At 49.6% G+C, this 14,623-nt stretch overlaps 1 protein-coding gene across 5 annotated transcripts in view; it reads right to left on the bottom strand.

Annotated features, from left to right (window-relative positions):
• Positions 1 to 14,623, bottom strand: part of Prdm16 (PR/SET domain 16) — a 320,426-nt gene that overhangs the window by 35,742 nt on the left and 270,061 nt on the right. For all 5 annotated transcript variants that reach the window (XM_029476235.2, XM_029476241.2, XM_029476236.2 and 2 more), the window contains exon 5: positions 3,379 to 3,481. In XM_029476235.2, the coding sequence (XP_029332095.1) occupies positions 3,379 to 3,481 (103 nt within the window). The remainder of the gene's footprint in view (positions 1 to 3,378; positions 3,482 to 14,623) is intronic.

Genomic DNA, 14,623 nt, shown 5'->3' with positions numbered 1-14,623 from the left:
CAATGGCCCCATTCTGGAGAGGGGAAGTGGATCCTCAGGAGGCTTTCTAAATGAAGAAAGGGTTTGAATGCAAACGACTGCTTTCCTCCAAAGAGCAAGTACTTCTCAGAAAAAGAGAAAAAAAGAGAAATATTCCCCCTCCGTCCAATAATCAAAACATAATAGGGTCTCGTGACAAGGGAGTGGGCTGTGCCGCCATCCTTCTGGCCACCTGTGAGGACGCTGAGCTGCATCTCTGTACAGGTCTCCAACTCTGGGGGAACAGTGTTGTTCCCCACCCCTGACCCAGACCTCCAGATCCCCCACAAAAGCACAAGAGAGAAACTCTAAATGTGGTGGGGGTCTTGGGCTGGGTAGATTAACCTTCCATCAAATTACCCCATCCCAGCACCTGTCTGTCAACCTGCACCCAGCTCGGGTTCCATCAGCAACTTTCCTGGCTGAACGGGAACGCAACAGAAAAATAAATCCCTGCCTAATGGCTTGAAGACTGAGGAGCTCACAATTACACGGCACCCGCATCCTAATCTACAACCGCAGCTCAAAAGCGCTCAAGAGTCTACTCCAAATTCCTGCGGCGATAAGGGGCTGGCTGCATTTAGCCGGGGCCAGGATAAAAGATTTTTTTATGATAATTATCTTAGTGAGGGACGAGTTTGCATTTCCTTTCTGTGAGATTCTGAATTTAACTAGGGTGTGTGCTTGGGGGGGGGGGCGGGTAGTAGCTGTTGGGGTGGTGAAGAAGTGATCTTGACAGCAGAGGTTAGGGAAGTCAAATATTTGATGTCAGACTATTATGCGTGGAAAGTAATTAACTCCCAAATGTTTGATCAGTTATTAGGAAAAATGTAGAGTGGGTTATTTAATATCAGGGGGTAGGGTGTGAGCGTGTAGGGGAACAAGACTCAAAGCTCTAAAAAGAACCTTTTGGAAGAAAGGAATTTCAACATACAAACACAACGACGGCTCAGGATTCTCCTCTGGGTTCAGAATATTTATCCTCTGTGGGTCTCCGGTGCTGGCTAAGATTCACAGGTCCTCTCAAGGACCACCTTAGGTAAATGGAAACCTCCCTCTTGCTGTACAAGTCTCGGCAATTTGTTTTTTTTTTTTTTGTTTTTGTTTTTGTTTGGTTTGGTTTGGTTTGGTTTTTTGTTGTTGTTGTTTTCTCGTTCACCCAATTAAAATGAAATTAGAGTCAGAGAGGATCTGGCTGGTAAAATAGTCCTCCTGTCCCAATTTCTGGTCTGACAACTTAGAGGTATGTATTGCTGCAGAAAACAAAGCTACCACCATCACACCACCGAAAAGAGGCACCCAGGCCACTGGCAGGCTTCCAGGGTCAACAGATAAACTGAGGCTGAGTCCACAAGTGTGGTCACAGAGTCTTCCAGGGAGCATCCAGCTTCCTGGTCTTCATCGAGGAATCCTTGAGTCTCCTCGGGGATCCAAAGCACTGGCCTCCCAGAGATGGCAATGGGATTTATTCTAGATTCTAGAAACATCTAGGGGCCAATGTTTTCCTGTTCACTGTCAGACTGGCAGCCCATCCAAAGAAGAAAAAGTAGAAGAAGAAGTGGAGGAGGAGGAGGAGGAAGAGGAGGAAGAGGAGGAAGAGGAGGAGGAGGAAGCCGCCGACACACAAGAGCCAGGAAGAGAACTCATCAATGTGCTTGCTGCATCCCCCCGGCCCCGAGTCTGATCTCTAGAACAAAATGGTGTGGTACTGACACCAATTCCAGAGCTGGTAGGCTGGAACAGAAGGATCCCTGGGGCTTGCTGGCCATCTAGCCCTACCTGATTGTTGTAAGCTCCAGGCTAGCAAGGGACCTTATCTTCAAAACAAGAGAGAAAGCACCAGATGGAAAATAGCCATGGTTGATCTCTGACCTTTAGATGCATGCTCATACACGTGTACTTCTCCTGTACACCCAGGAACACAGCCCCCCCGACCCAAGCTCCACAAGAAATTAGACATGAACCCTGGAGTCCCTTGGTGAGCAATACCAACAGAGCCACACTTCACTGCCGACATGGCCTTCTTGAAAACAGTTGTGTCAGGGCCCCAAGCAGTCCACATAGAGTATAAATCTACCTGTCAGAACGCTCAGAGTGTGTAAAACTGGCTTCCTCTCTACCCTCGCCTCAGAGATGCTCAGGTAGAGACGGTCAGGCAGGAGAGCCTGTTGGACACACCCTAACAGTTGGACCCATACTTGTTCTGACCAAACATCCCCTCTGTATCTCTCTAGGACTTGTAACTACTGATGGGCTCCTATCAAGAGCCTGGCTGATTCCTCTCTTACATGAACAAGATTCTCTCCCAAGAACCAAACTAGGTTGGGGCCCTTTTACTACAGAAAGTCTGTAATACACTTGAAGCATCACCCGGGGCCTGGGGGAAGTTTCCGTGGATAAAAGGTTTGCCTGCCTTACAAGCATGAGGGCCTGAGTTCAGATCCCCAGCACCCAGGTAAAAGCCAGTCACCTATAACTCCAGGTCCCAGGAAGCTGAGAGAGTGTTCCCCAGCCCAGATGGGTGAGACCCTCAATAAATAAAGCAGAAAGTGATCAGAGGAGATGCTCAGCATCAACTATATGCCTCTATATGCTTAAGCACACATGTAAACCCCACATGTGTGCACACACACATGCATATATGTACATAAACAGACATATACACATACACACAAGAAATTCCTTTTGTGGGTCACTAACTCTCTATAGATATAATTCAGCATAATGGCCAATTTGCCTAGATCCCTCTTGAGCTTGCCTCGAGCCCCTCTTAAATTCAGGATGTGCTCTGAGGCCTCAGGGAAAAGGAGGAATCCCTAGTCTCAGGGGTGAGGGTCTGATAGCCTGGTGTGCTGGTTGGCTTTTGTTTAACTCATACAAGGCCAAGTCATCTGGGAAGAGGGAATCTCAACTGAGAGAATGCCTCCATCAGACTGGCCCCTAGGCAAGCCTGTAGGGGCATTTTCCTAATTAATGATTGATGAGGGAGGGCCCAGCCCACAGTGGGTGGTGCTACCCCAGAGCAGGTGGTCTGGGCTGTATAAGAGAGCAGGTTGAGCAAGCCAGCAAGCAGCACCCCTCCATGGTCTCTGTTCCTTTATTCCGTGCCTCAGCTTCCCTTAATGGACTGTGACTTGGGACATATAAACCAAAGCAGCTCTTCTTCCCAAGTTGCTTTTGGTCATGGCCTTTATCACAGCAACGGACGCTTGAGTAATACACCTGTGGTCTGTAAAAACTCAGCCAGGGCATCAGCCATGAACACCGGTCCTAGCAGGTGGCATGCAGGCGTGGGATAGCATGTGTGCTCTTCTAGGTGTGTGTGTGTGGGGGGTGAGCCACAGCTCAGCAGGGTCTTACCATCCAGGCTGGGGGCCATGACACCCAAGGAGTAGGCACCTTCTTTCACATGCACCAACAGCTCCTCTCCAGGCTCGATGTCCTTAATGACTTTATAGTAAATCTAGGAGAGAGAGAGAGAGATTAAAGACAGCGGTGAACACTCATGTTGCATGTTGTCATCATAGAGGCGCCCACGGAGCCTCTGCCCCACTGCTGCACTGCTACCCATAGAGAGGGCTGGCCTGAGGTGGCCACTTGACCTATGTTTTAATTTTTTAAAAGAATTATTTTTATCTTATGTGTATTTTTTTTTACCCGCATGTATATATGCCACATGTATGCAGTGCCCAAGAAGGCCAGAAGAGGGCACTGGATCCCCTGGAACTGAATTTCAAAGCTGCCAGGTGGGTGCTCAGATCCTTTAGAACAGAGGAACTCAACCTGGGGGGTCATGACCCTTTGGGGGTTGAACAACCTTTTCCTAGGCGTCACTATCAGATAGCCTGCATACCAGATAGTTACATTGTAATTCATAACAGTAGCAAAATTACAGTTATGAAACAATGAAAGTAGCAGCGAAAGTGACTTTATGGTTGGGGGTCACCACAACATAAGGAAGTGTACTAAAGGTTCAGGGGTTAGGAAGGTAGAGAATCACTGATCTATAACAGCAAGTACTCTTTACTGCTGGCCTATCTCCTCAGCCCCCAAACTGTTTATTTTAAAATTACAACAAATTTTATTGTATTTATTTTTGTGTATATTGGGGGGTAAAGAGTGGATCTCACAGGACCACTTTTGCGAGTCAGTTCCTTCCTCCCACCATATGGATCTTAAGGATTTAATTCAGGTTCTCAGGCTTGGTGGTGCCTGCTCAGCCATCACACTGGCCTGCTCCAGTGGCTAACTACAGAGAAGAAGGTTTACGCAGGAACGTTTGTAACATATGAGGAAGGGAAAGAAACTGAGTCCATTTGAGTTTGTATTCTGCTCTGATAGAAAGGAAAGGTGTGTATATGTATCTGTACTTGAGTCAAGATCCCGACCAGGGGTTCCCAGGAAATACCCCAGTTTGGAGCGACTTCCCAGTGAGAGTGCTTTGGTCTATTTTCAAATCTCCTTTGTCAATGTGAGCAGGAGACACCTGGCTATAGGGGGATGGACTGGGGGTAGGGTGGGACTCAGAGTGGCTGTTGCTTGTGAAGGTACTTTACAGCTGGGCACAGGCTCTGTGGGTGAGGATGCCAGGCTGTGACTTTTACACCAGGGTGGCAGCCATGAGTCAGGAAGACCAGGAGTGGGATGGAGTGAATGTCTGTCAGGATCTGCATCCAGCGGGTGACAGGGGTTTGGAGACTTTGGTGTGTGTGTGTGTGTGTATGTGGTGTATGTGTGGTGTATGTGCATGCATGTGTGTTTGTGTGTCTTTGTGTGTATGTGTGGTATGTGTGTGCATGTATATGTGTATGTGTGTGTGGTGTGTATGTCTCTGTGTGTGGTGTGTATGTATGTGTAGTACATTTGTGCGTGTATATATCTGTGGTATGTGTATATGTGCTGTGTGTGCAGGTGCATGGACCTATGTGTGTGTGTCTAGGTTCTATGCCTGGAGCTGAGACTCAGTTCAGCATCATGGTCTGAAACATAGAAGCACAGAGAGCATCTTGCTGTCATGTCTCCCCAGGGCTGAGCCATGCCTGCTTTGGTAGCCGAGATGAAGATTGTTCATGTGGGAAGAGCACCACAGGTCTGGGTGATTTGGGGAGGTGTCTTTCTTGACTTTGCTCAGACTCTCCTGTAACTTGAAAATTTTAAACCCTATTTTTAATGATGGTTCTTAAATGCTTTAACCTCCCTTCTAGCCCATCTCCCAGACAGAGGTAGTGAGAAAGAAAGGATACAGGGGAAGTGGACCTGCTTAGAAAGGTTCTTCAGAACAAATCTTATCAGGAAATCAGCAGTTCAGTTCAGAGGAGTCAGCAGCAACAGTTGGATCCACTTGCAAACACTTAACGGATCTACCAACAAACAGTCCAATTCAGTAGAGTCGGGATAGCAAACACGAGCCAGCAGCGGCGGCACAACTTAGCAAAGAAAGCCAGGCTGGAGTCAGCGAGAGAGACCAGGGTCAACCCAAATGCCAGAAGTTCTCAGCTATGCCCCTCTCAGCAAACCGAAGACCAATGAAGACTCGAGGCCCACAAGCATTGCCCAGCTGGCTCTCTAAGCGAGCCAAGCTCAGCCTCCACCACTGTCCGTGGAGTCCTATTTATACCCTCCAAACATCACGTGTCCTTCACGCGCTTTGCCTCAGCACCTGTGTCTCTCTCAGCTGACATCCCTCTGCCAATCAGCTCGAGTCTGTGGAAGTGGCAAGAAACTGCGGCACACCGCCACAAGATTTTTGGTGCATTTTCTCTCTGTGGAATCTCAACAGATGCAGCTCAACTACTCAATGTAAGGTGGACCAATACATGCATGTTGCTAGCGAAGAATCCTCCATCACGTGTCCTTTCACATGTTTTCTTTAGCATACCATCCTTTCACCTGTGTCCGCTTCAGCAAAACAACGTTCCTTCACCAGTCTGCTTTAGCCTTTCACCTGTGTCCACTTCAGGTAAACGTTCCGTCACCTGTTTGCACCAGCAAAACCCCATGCAACACAACTGACTTTCCAAAGAACCCTTCCCTTACATTTCCACTTCACTCTGCCTCAAAGACACCAGAGGCCCAAAGCCCTTGTGTGGGTCCTGGGCCTCCTCCCAGGAACACAGCTGGCTCAGGAAAGCATCTCTTTTAGCTGGAAGTGTCAGACAGGTGGAATCTCTCCTCCTCTGTCACAGTAATTCACTGCCCACTATGGCAAGGGTGTGCTTGGGACTCTGTTCTGATGTTAGGGCTGTTGATGTGAGAGAGATACTCCAGAGACACCTGCTGCTCTGGGGAGGCCTAGCAGAGGCCCAGCTGGCCCAGGCTAGCCTTCAGCATTGCTGGAGGGTTTGAGACAGGAGGAAGGGCAGAAGAAAGAGCATTTTAAGAGAAGACAAACCAGCTTAAGCACAGGGACAAGAGGGGAGGTGGCTCCCCAAGCCACAGACAGTAAACAACACTTCTGCTGGTTCTTACTGGTCGGTCCTGGCAGAGGTTTGCCCTGCCTGGGGCAGCTGCTTGCTTCCCAGGAAGACAGCCCTACTTAGGGTTATAGCTCCAGAGTGACTCCTGGGTGTCACTAAAGGCCACAGAGGAACTGCACTGGGTTGCCAGTGCCCATTGGCTGTCCCTCCCAGAACACCAGATCGCGGAAGTGCACAGTTGGGAGCCTGCAGGTAGACACAGGAATCTTATCAGTGTGGCTGGCATTCCTTCACACAGCAGTCCACGGTAGTAGCTTGGGAGTTATTCTCAGGGAGGTTGGTACTACAAAGAGATCTTAAAATGGAGGCCAGAAATGGGATCAAACAGAGTTCTTGAATAAAACCAGTGGTTTCTAAGATCTCAGTTTTGCGTCACCACGCGGCGGGCGGCTGAGTAGCTTATCCTTTTGAAGGTCAGGCGTGAGCCAGCTTTGCTTCAGGAAAGGATACACCCACAGCTGCCCCAGAGTGAGTTGCTGTGGCCACACGGGAGCCCCCTGAGCTGGAGGGTGTGCATCGGCCGTTAACAAGCTTGCTCACATTTCCCTCTGACAGCAGAGTGCATACAGAAGTGGTCGGCAAACACAGGCGTCATGCCTATGGCTCAGCACCAGCGTGCTGGGTGACTTGGTGTTGGGGACAGGGCTGAAAGAGAAGAGAATGAAGGCATGGTCCCTGGAGGTCCTGGTTAGAGTCAGAACTTGCCACCAACCGGCCTTCCTCCCATCTTGTAATCTGTGATTACCCAGAATGCACAAAGCCATGGCAGCCATGGCAGCCATGGCAGCAGAGTGTATTCTCCTCACCAGGCTGCTGGGTGCCTATTCTGAGAGGTGAAGAAAGGCAGAGGGGAGCGTTCCCTTCCCTTCCCCCCACATCCCTCCCAGGCTGCCTGCCTCTCACAACACCCCTGGTTAGGCTGACTGACCTCCAAGGCTCCTCTCCACATACACCCCACTCCTTTCTCTCTGGGCTGCAGGAACCTGGAGCTCTGCCACCCAGTTCTGATTCTGGGAGCTACATGGCCACCGCTTTCCTTCCCGATTCCTCGGAAGGTAGCCAGTCCTCCTGGGACCCACTCCTGCCCACCCCAAGCCCCTGTTTCTGGGGACATGAGGCCTCCTGACCCCCACTTTGGCTCCAGGGACTTCCCAGAGTCCCTTCTCTGATCCCCTCTGAGGACTACCGGGAATCCATACCCTTCCACACCTTTGCTCCTGGGCTCACCGGGGCTCCATGGGCCTCCACTCCAGTTCTGAAGACAGGAGCCTCCTGGGACCCTCCCACCGGCATGCACACGGCAACAAGAGCCACAGTAGGGCTACAACCGTCCCTTCCTCAGCCTCACAGGATGGCCACCAGGGCCCCCTGCCAGGGGCATGTTGGGGACACAAGGCACTAAGCTCAGTAGCTGTGGCTGTAGGACTTTGAGCCCCGTAATCAGTAATTAATTAGTCTCTATTAGCACTAATTGCAGAGGCCAGGGTGGGGTTGAGGTGTCTCCTCTTGCCTCCACCTGGGAGGCTAAGAAAGTGAACAGAAATCTTCACAGCCTTTCCTGGAGTCTCCGCCCTGCCTTAGGCAACCACAGGAGGTGCACACAGAAGCCAGCCCCTGCTTTTATGACCTGTTTCAAGTGGCACAAAGGCCTTATCAGCCAGGAATTCTGAGAAAGCCGGTTCCTGGTCTGTGGGGCTGGGTGACTTCCCTTAACAAAGGCCAAGTTCGGTGGGAACTGGGGGTGTTGGCGGGGGTGCCAGGTTGAGGGGGACGGGGTGGGGTATCCTATGCTTACACACTGCTGTCCACTGTATGCTTAGGCCCCTTCTGTGCTTAACCCTTAAGGTTCTTATACTTGATTTATTACATAGTTTCCATCTAGAATGCTCTGGCCTCCTGGCCATTAGCGTTACAGGAGAGCTGCCTCTGAGTTTCACAAGACAACAGGAGAAGAAGAAGCTAGGAGTCTGATACCCTCTAGCCACCCCCTCCCCAAGCATCCTGGGGTGCAGGGCCACAGGGAAGAAGCAATCTGCCTTCTTTCTAAAACGCAGCACCCCATGTTTTAGGTACACACAAGTCCTGGGGACCTGTCACCCAAGGTCTGGTGGCTTCTCCTTGTCTAAGAACCTGAGGGTAGGGACCTTCTCCTCGGCAGCTGAGTTGACAAGCTTCTGTCTGTGACTCTCTGCAATAAGGATACACACAGGCAGGCAGGAGTCTCAGGTTCTTCGCCCCCAGCTTCCCTCATCCAGCAGGGGCAGCAGAGGTTGGGCCAACACCCTCACTTGTGACTATACTTCACTCAGCCCAAATTCCCCGGCCACATTCTAGACTCAAAGACCTGGTTCCATGCAGGTAAAGAGAGCGTGTGACTGTCTCACCCAAAGACAGACACCTGTTCGGAGATCGGGCCCAAGCCCAGGGGATTTTCATGCAAATGAACATTCATTACAGTCCACAATGACTGTCAGCTCTCAGCTCCTAAGAGCCCTGGGCCCGTACCAAAAACACTGTTTAAGTGACTAAGACCAACGTCCCAGAGTTCCCTCCCAGGCCTGCTTCTTCTTAGCATCCTACCATTTTAGCCAACGAAATCCCCAGCAGGTGACGTAGGAAGGAAATGAGCGAAGTCCCGGTTTAAAACTGGTGGACATGCATGTGGTTCCTTTCTTTGGCCAAGATAAAATTCATTGGTAGCCCTGTATCTATATGGTCCTCGAGCCATACGCCTGGCTGGGGCAGCTTCCTCTGTGTCCAAGCCTTTATAATCTTGTTACAATATGTTTGTCACTCAAAAAAAAAACTTATTAATCCTTAACACATTTATCTCTTCCTTGGCTGCAAAGTTTGAATGAGGGTTATAAAAATATGAAGTATTAGCCCGTAACTAAATAATCAGCCCCATGAGATGGCCTCCAACAGGCACTACATTTAGTTAATGGAAGATCCACTATGACACACGGCTGTATTGTGACACCAACACAGTAGAAAGCTGAGTTCACACTTAACTGCTTCTCAAAATAGAGGATCCTCCTGAACCACAGAGGCCCTGATGTTTTTCCTGAATTAAAACAAATTTTGACATTAATTTTTTTTTAAGGCTTTAAAAAAAAAATTCTAAATTGCATTGTGTGTGCATGGGTGTGAGTGTGTGTGTGGTGGTTGTGAGTATGTGTGTGTGAGAGAGTGTATGAGTGTGTGTGTGGTGTGTGTGAAAGTACATGGTGTGATGTGTGTCAGCGTGTATGTGTGGTGTGCATAAGAGTGTGTGAGAAGTGTTGTGAGAGTGTGTGTGGTGTGTATGTTCCTGTGTGTTTGTGTGTGTGTGTGTGTAAGAGAGAGAGAGTGTATGTGTGGTGTGAGAGAGAGAGAGTGTGTGTGTGTGTGAGAGAGAGACAGTGTGTGTGAGTGTGTGTGTATGTATGTGTGTGTGAGTATGAACGTATGTGTGAGAAGTGTTGTGAGAGTGTGTGTGTATATGGTTTCTGTGAGTGTGTGTGTGTGTGTGTGTGTGTGTGTGTAGGTCTGAGCACAACTTGAAGAAGTTTGTTATTTCCTTTGACCACCGGGTTGCCGGTATTGAACTCAGGTCATCAAGTTGGATGACCAGTGTTTTTTTTTCCTGCTGAGACCCTGCTGTCCTGCATTAGGTAGTTCAAGTGTTTTGTTTGATGGTTAAGAAAGGCTCAACAAATTCCCTAATCACACCTTACTTGTTTTCAAAGAGAAAAGAGTGTTTTCCTATTTGGAGCTACCCTTTCAAAGGACTAAAGCAAAAAATTTATGATTTTTAATTTAAAACAATGTAGGGAGAAAGGAAAAGGAGCCAGGAAGCTCAGGGGCTCGGAGTCTGATGACCCTGCTTGAAATATCAGCCCTAGCGGATGGATCATGTACCCTGGAGGTAAAGCAGGTTCTGTGGATGGAGAGGGAAATGAAAGCAAGAGACCAGCCGTCGGCCACCAGGCTTGACTGGGCTTAGCAGCACAAGGTTTTTGTTAAGATTCAGGGACGGGTCTATGGATGCTCGAATGCACAGCTCCTTGCCAGGCCCTCTGCTCAAACACCTTGTTCAAGAGGGGCTGCTCCCCTGCTGTGGGCAGACCTGCTCTTTGAGCTGCATTGCTATGGTGGGCTCCGCCTTCCAGCCACAGGCTAAGCATGGCATCCTGGCTGCTCACCCTGCCTTGGACTACCAGGGTGCTGTGCAGACAGCACAGGTTTGGGCTGTTCTTATAGATGAAAAGAGAGGTAAGAAGCCGGAGCAGCCTCACGGCCTCTCCCAGAGCTGCTGGAAGGGACGCCCTCACTCTGTCCTCCAACCTCAGCCTGCTGATCAGTAAATGCTCTTTTCTCTACCCACATCCCCCCGCTCTGAGGCAGTGTACAGAAAAGAGAAAATAGCCCCTCTGTGAGTAGAGCTCTGCTTGCCCCTGCCTCTTCCTGTGGGCACAGCATCTCCAAGCTTTCTTTTACTTGCTTAACATTAAAACAAACTCAGTAACAGACCCGGCTTGTGTCTCCTCAATGCTTCAAACCAACCCATTTGCTCATAATTGCAGGAGGAAAAAAAAAAACACCCAGGGGTGACCTGGATGTTTTGAATTTTCCAAAGAGAGAGGACTTGTCGGAAGGGCTTGGTGGGGGCTCCACCTGAGGTGTCCAGAGTGAACTGGGATGCCTTTCAGTGCCCGTTTGTCCTCAGAAGAGACAGCAGAAGTACCCAGAAATGGTTGCTCCCAACCGCTTGGCATCTGGGAGTGCTCTAAGGCTGTAACTTCGCTGCCCCCACCCCCAAACACCAGGGCAAAGCCCTACTCCCGGACTTCTTCAGTGGCCATGTCGTTCTGACCAGATGGACTGGTCCCACACCTTTGTTTTTCGAATGCATGATCTTTAGGGGCCAGGTGTACTGCTGACCAAAGGCCACCGTGACTTCTCTGTGTGTACCGGAGGAATACTCACGGCCTAGCATGGATTTCCTCAGCTGCCTGCCTCCCTTTTTCAGAACCACAAGGAAGACATGAGGAGAGACCAATCCCTTCTCATGAGCATGAGGTCCCCTCCCCCCAGAAAGAGGACTCTTAGAACCACAGAGCGCCAGGAAGGGAATCTCACAGCCCAGGTGGTAACTTGGGTACAGGGCAATGAGCACTTTCCTGTGGTGTCACTAGGCATGAGATCTGAGAAGGATAGGCACATGGCACTGGTTAGCCTCACTGGAGAGAAGGGCCACTGGCTTCACATCCACCCACAGCCAAGGCACCAGGAGGCTACACACTGGAGGGAAGTTTCAGGAAGGCTGGATGGGAACTGAGTCCCTTGGAGTCTCCGGTTCTCTTCTCCTGCCCATGTCTCCAGATCCGAAGGGCTGCAGATGATCACATAAGATAACCTTTGTCCTCTAGCCAGAGGCAGGTCTGAATGTGTCAGGCAAGGCTGGAGCGAGGAGGGCACATGGCTGGGCTGAGAGGATTCTCAGCATCAGGAGAAAGGTGGGCGGCTACAGATTGCAGAGCCTATCTGGGTCACAGCCCCGTGCTGCACAGGGACAGGTGTGGCCCCGTGATGGTTCAAGAGACCACTTTTCTCAGTTTCTTATGTACAGTTGACATGTAGTCTCTTCCAAGGACACAGGACACAGGACACCAGAAATCCAGGCTTCTGAGTTAACTCAAGCCCATTATGAGCACAAGGCCTAGGGATGCTGAATTCCTGTTCTCAGCACTGACCTGTGTCTTCAGTTTAGAGCCATCTCCCCTCTGCACGTGACAGCTCATCTCTTCTGATAATTGTAACTCCCAGAATCTTCTCTTAAGATGCTGGTAGCTTCTTCCGTCCCTGTGTCTCTCTTGGATATGGGAGATACTGAGGTCATGCATCTTGAATCTTGAAACAAGGCCTATTCATTTCTAATTTGACGCATTTTCCTCAGTGAATGTCCTGGATAGTACAACACCATTTCTGTAATGCAGGCGTTGGGTCATGGGCTCCTTCCCTTCAGGGTCTGTGCTGTCCTGGGAGTGCTGTGTGTGTGTGCATGTGTGTGTATGCTCACAGTACATGTCATATGTGTATATGCTCACAGTACATGTGTTCGCACATGTGGTTGTATGTTTAGGTATGTACATGTCCCCATGTGAACACACATGCATGTGCATGTATATGTCTGTGAGTATCTGGCATCCTTAACTGCCTAGAAGTCTTTGTGGACACTCTTGGGAGGGGGAACATAATCTGAGAACCACTACTGACACTTTTTAGTGTTTCCTTCTCAAAGAGAAGCTTGTCCTCAGGCATCTTTTTCAGTCCTGGATCTCTAGGACATTTTATTCAGCCACAGAGAGGACCAAAGCGCTACTCTGTGGGAACAACTGTCTCCACTGGATGGCCAGGAAAAGAAGTGCTTATGTGGGAGCTGTGGCCATCTGGGAGGAAAGAGGAGGAGAGTGGAAAGGAGAGGGAGGAATAGAGGAACAGGTGTGCGTGTGTGTATGTGTGTGTGTGTGTGTGTGTGTGTGTGTATGTATGTGTGTGTGTGTGTGTATGTGTGTGTGTGAGTATGTGTGTGTGTATGTGTGTGGTGTGTGTATGTGTGTGTGTGTGTGTATGTGTGTGTGTGTATGTGTGTGTGTGTGTCTATGTGTGTGTATGCTTAACACTCCAGTTCCTTCTGAATGTGAGGCTATTATTTGTCCTGGTATGGGCTTAAACCAGGGAGAATTCATCCTGCAAGGTCATATGGGAGAGAGACAACCAGCAGGTGAGGATCCAGGCAAGTCTGACTTGATGCTAGCCAGACAGCACAGCCTGGTGTGCGAGCACAGGGCACAGGGCACAGGGCACAGGCCAGAGAGCACAGGCACAGGGCAGGGCAAGGCTGGGGATGCAGTAGCTTTGAGTGAAAGGTTGTAAATTACCTTATCCTGAAGGACCATTTTCTTGCCCATGGTCTGAAATGAAAGGAGAATTTTCCTGCCAGGCAATCTCTTCTCTTACCCACAAGGTAGTTTAAAGTAAACTTCCTTGAAGTGGCTTTTATAAGGGTTTCTGAAGACCAGTGTTCCTTTGAGAGGATCCTTCTCTGTGTTTCCTAAAAAGTTTGCCCCACAAAGATACAGTACGCCTCACTGCTTTAGGGTATCTGAGTTCTAGCATCCATTTCCTAAGTAACAAAACCTGTGTCCTCTCCGCTCTACCGGCACCTCACAGAAGCCCACCCCTGCACCCAGCTGCACCCCTCCTCCAATGCTTCCCAGGCCAGGGTGCTCTGCAGACTTGAGCTTCAGACGGAGCCTGACCAAGCTCTGTGTGCCTTAAATCCAGCGTTGTGTTGCTCTGCCTTTACTTTTCCTTCTATGTTCCATTTTAATCACGGTTATTTATTTCTTCAGTCGGTCACAAAGTCCTTTTTCTCTGCTCCCAGTGTTATGGTTTTGGTTAAGGTCTTGGAAGTCTTGGTAACAGAGACCCTGGTCTTGGTTGTCTGGAACCAGCAGGTGTCTGGTGTCCAGTAGATTCACTGCTAGGTCCAAACTGAGCCCAAGAGCTAAGTCGACTAATTTCTCGAGGAACTCCATCCGGCAGTGTGCAGGGTCAGGGGTCTCCCCACAGCTTCCTTGTTGTCTTTTTAAATGCAAAATATTTCTCTAGAGTCAAGAGCCTCGAACCACAGCTCACAGAGGCCACACAAGAATGGGGCCTTTGTTACGTGGTCTTCAGGAATTGTTTTTTAAAAGTAAATGGAGCTCTCTCTCTCTCTCTCTCTCTCAACAAAATCTCCCATGTAGCCCTAAGACACAGGCAGAATAAACTGCTCTGCCCAGACAGCTGGGAGCTGGGAGCCAGAGGAACCCATCCGTGCTCTGAGAACAGGAGGCAGCTTTGCTGGAGTAACAAGAGTCCGCAGTGTCAAACTTGAGGCTACAGAAAGGACAACGCGGTGCTGATTACAGCGCTGGTGGAGTGGAAAGAAACTGAAGTCTTCTCTCCTGATGGACTTCCAGGTCTGGACTCAGGCCTTGGGAACGAACGCACTGATAAGCCATGAAGCTGGAGGAGACAGTGAACTTACGAGGGTTTCTGCTCTGAGATACTGAGCTCAGAACTGGAGGTTCCTGGGCTCA

The sequence above is a fragment of the Mus caroli genome, unplaced genomic scaffold (assembly GCF_978045245.1).
Source record: "Mus caroli unplaced genomic scaffold, Mus_caroli_1 scaffold_6, whole genome shotgun sequence".
NCBI lineage: Eukaryota > Metazoa > Chordata > Mammalia > Rodentia > Muridae > Mus > Mus caroli.
The sequence above is the reverse complement of the archived record's forward strand: the minus strand, read 5'-3'. Positions and strand labels throughout refer to the sequence as shown.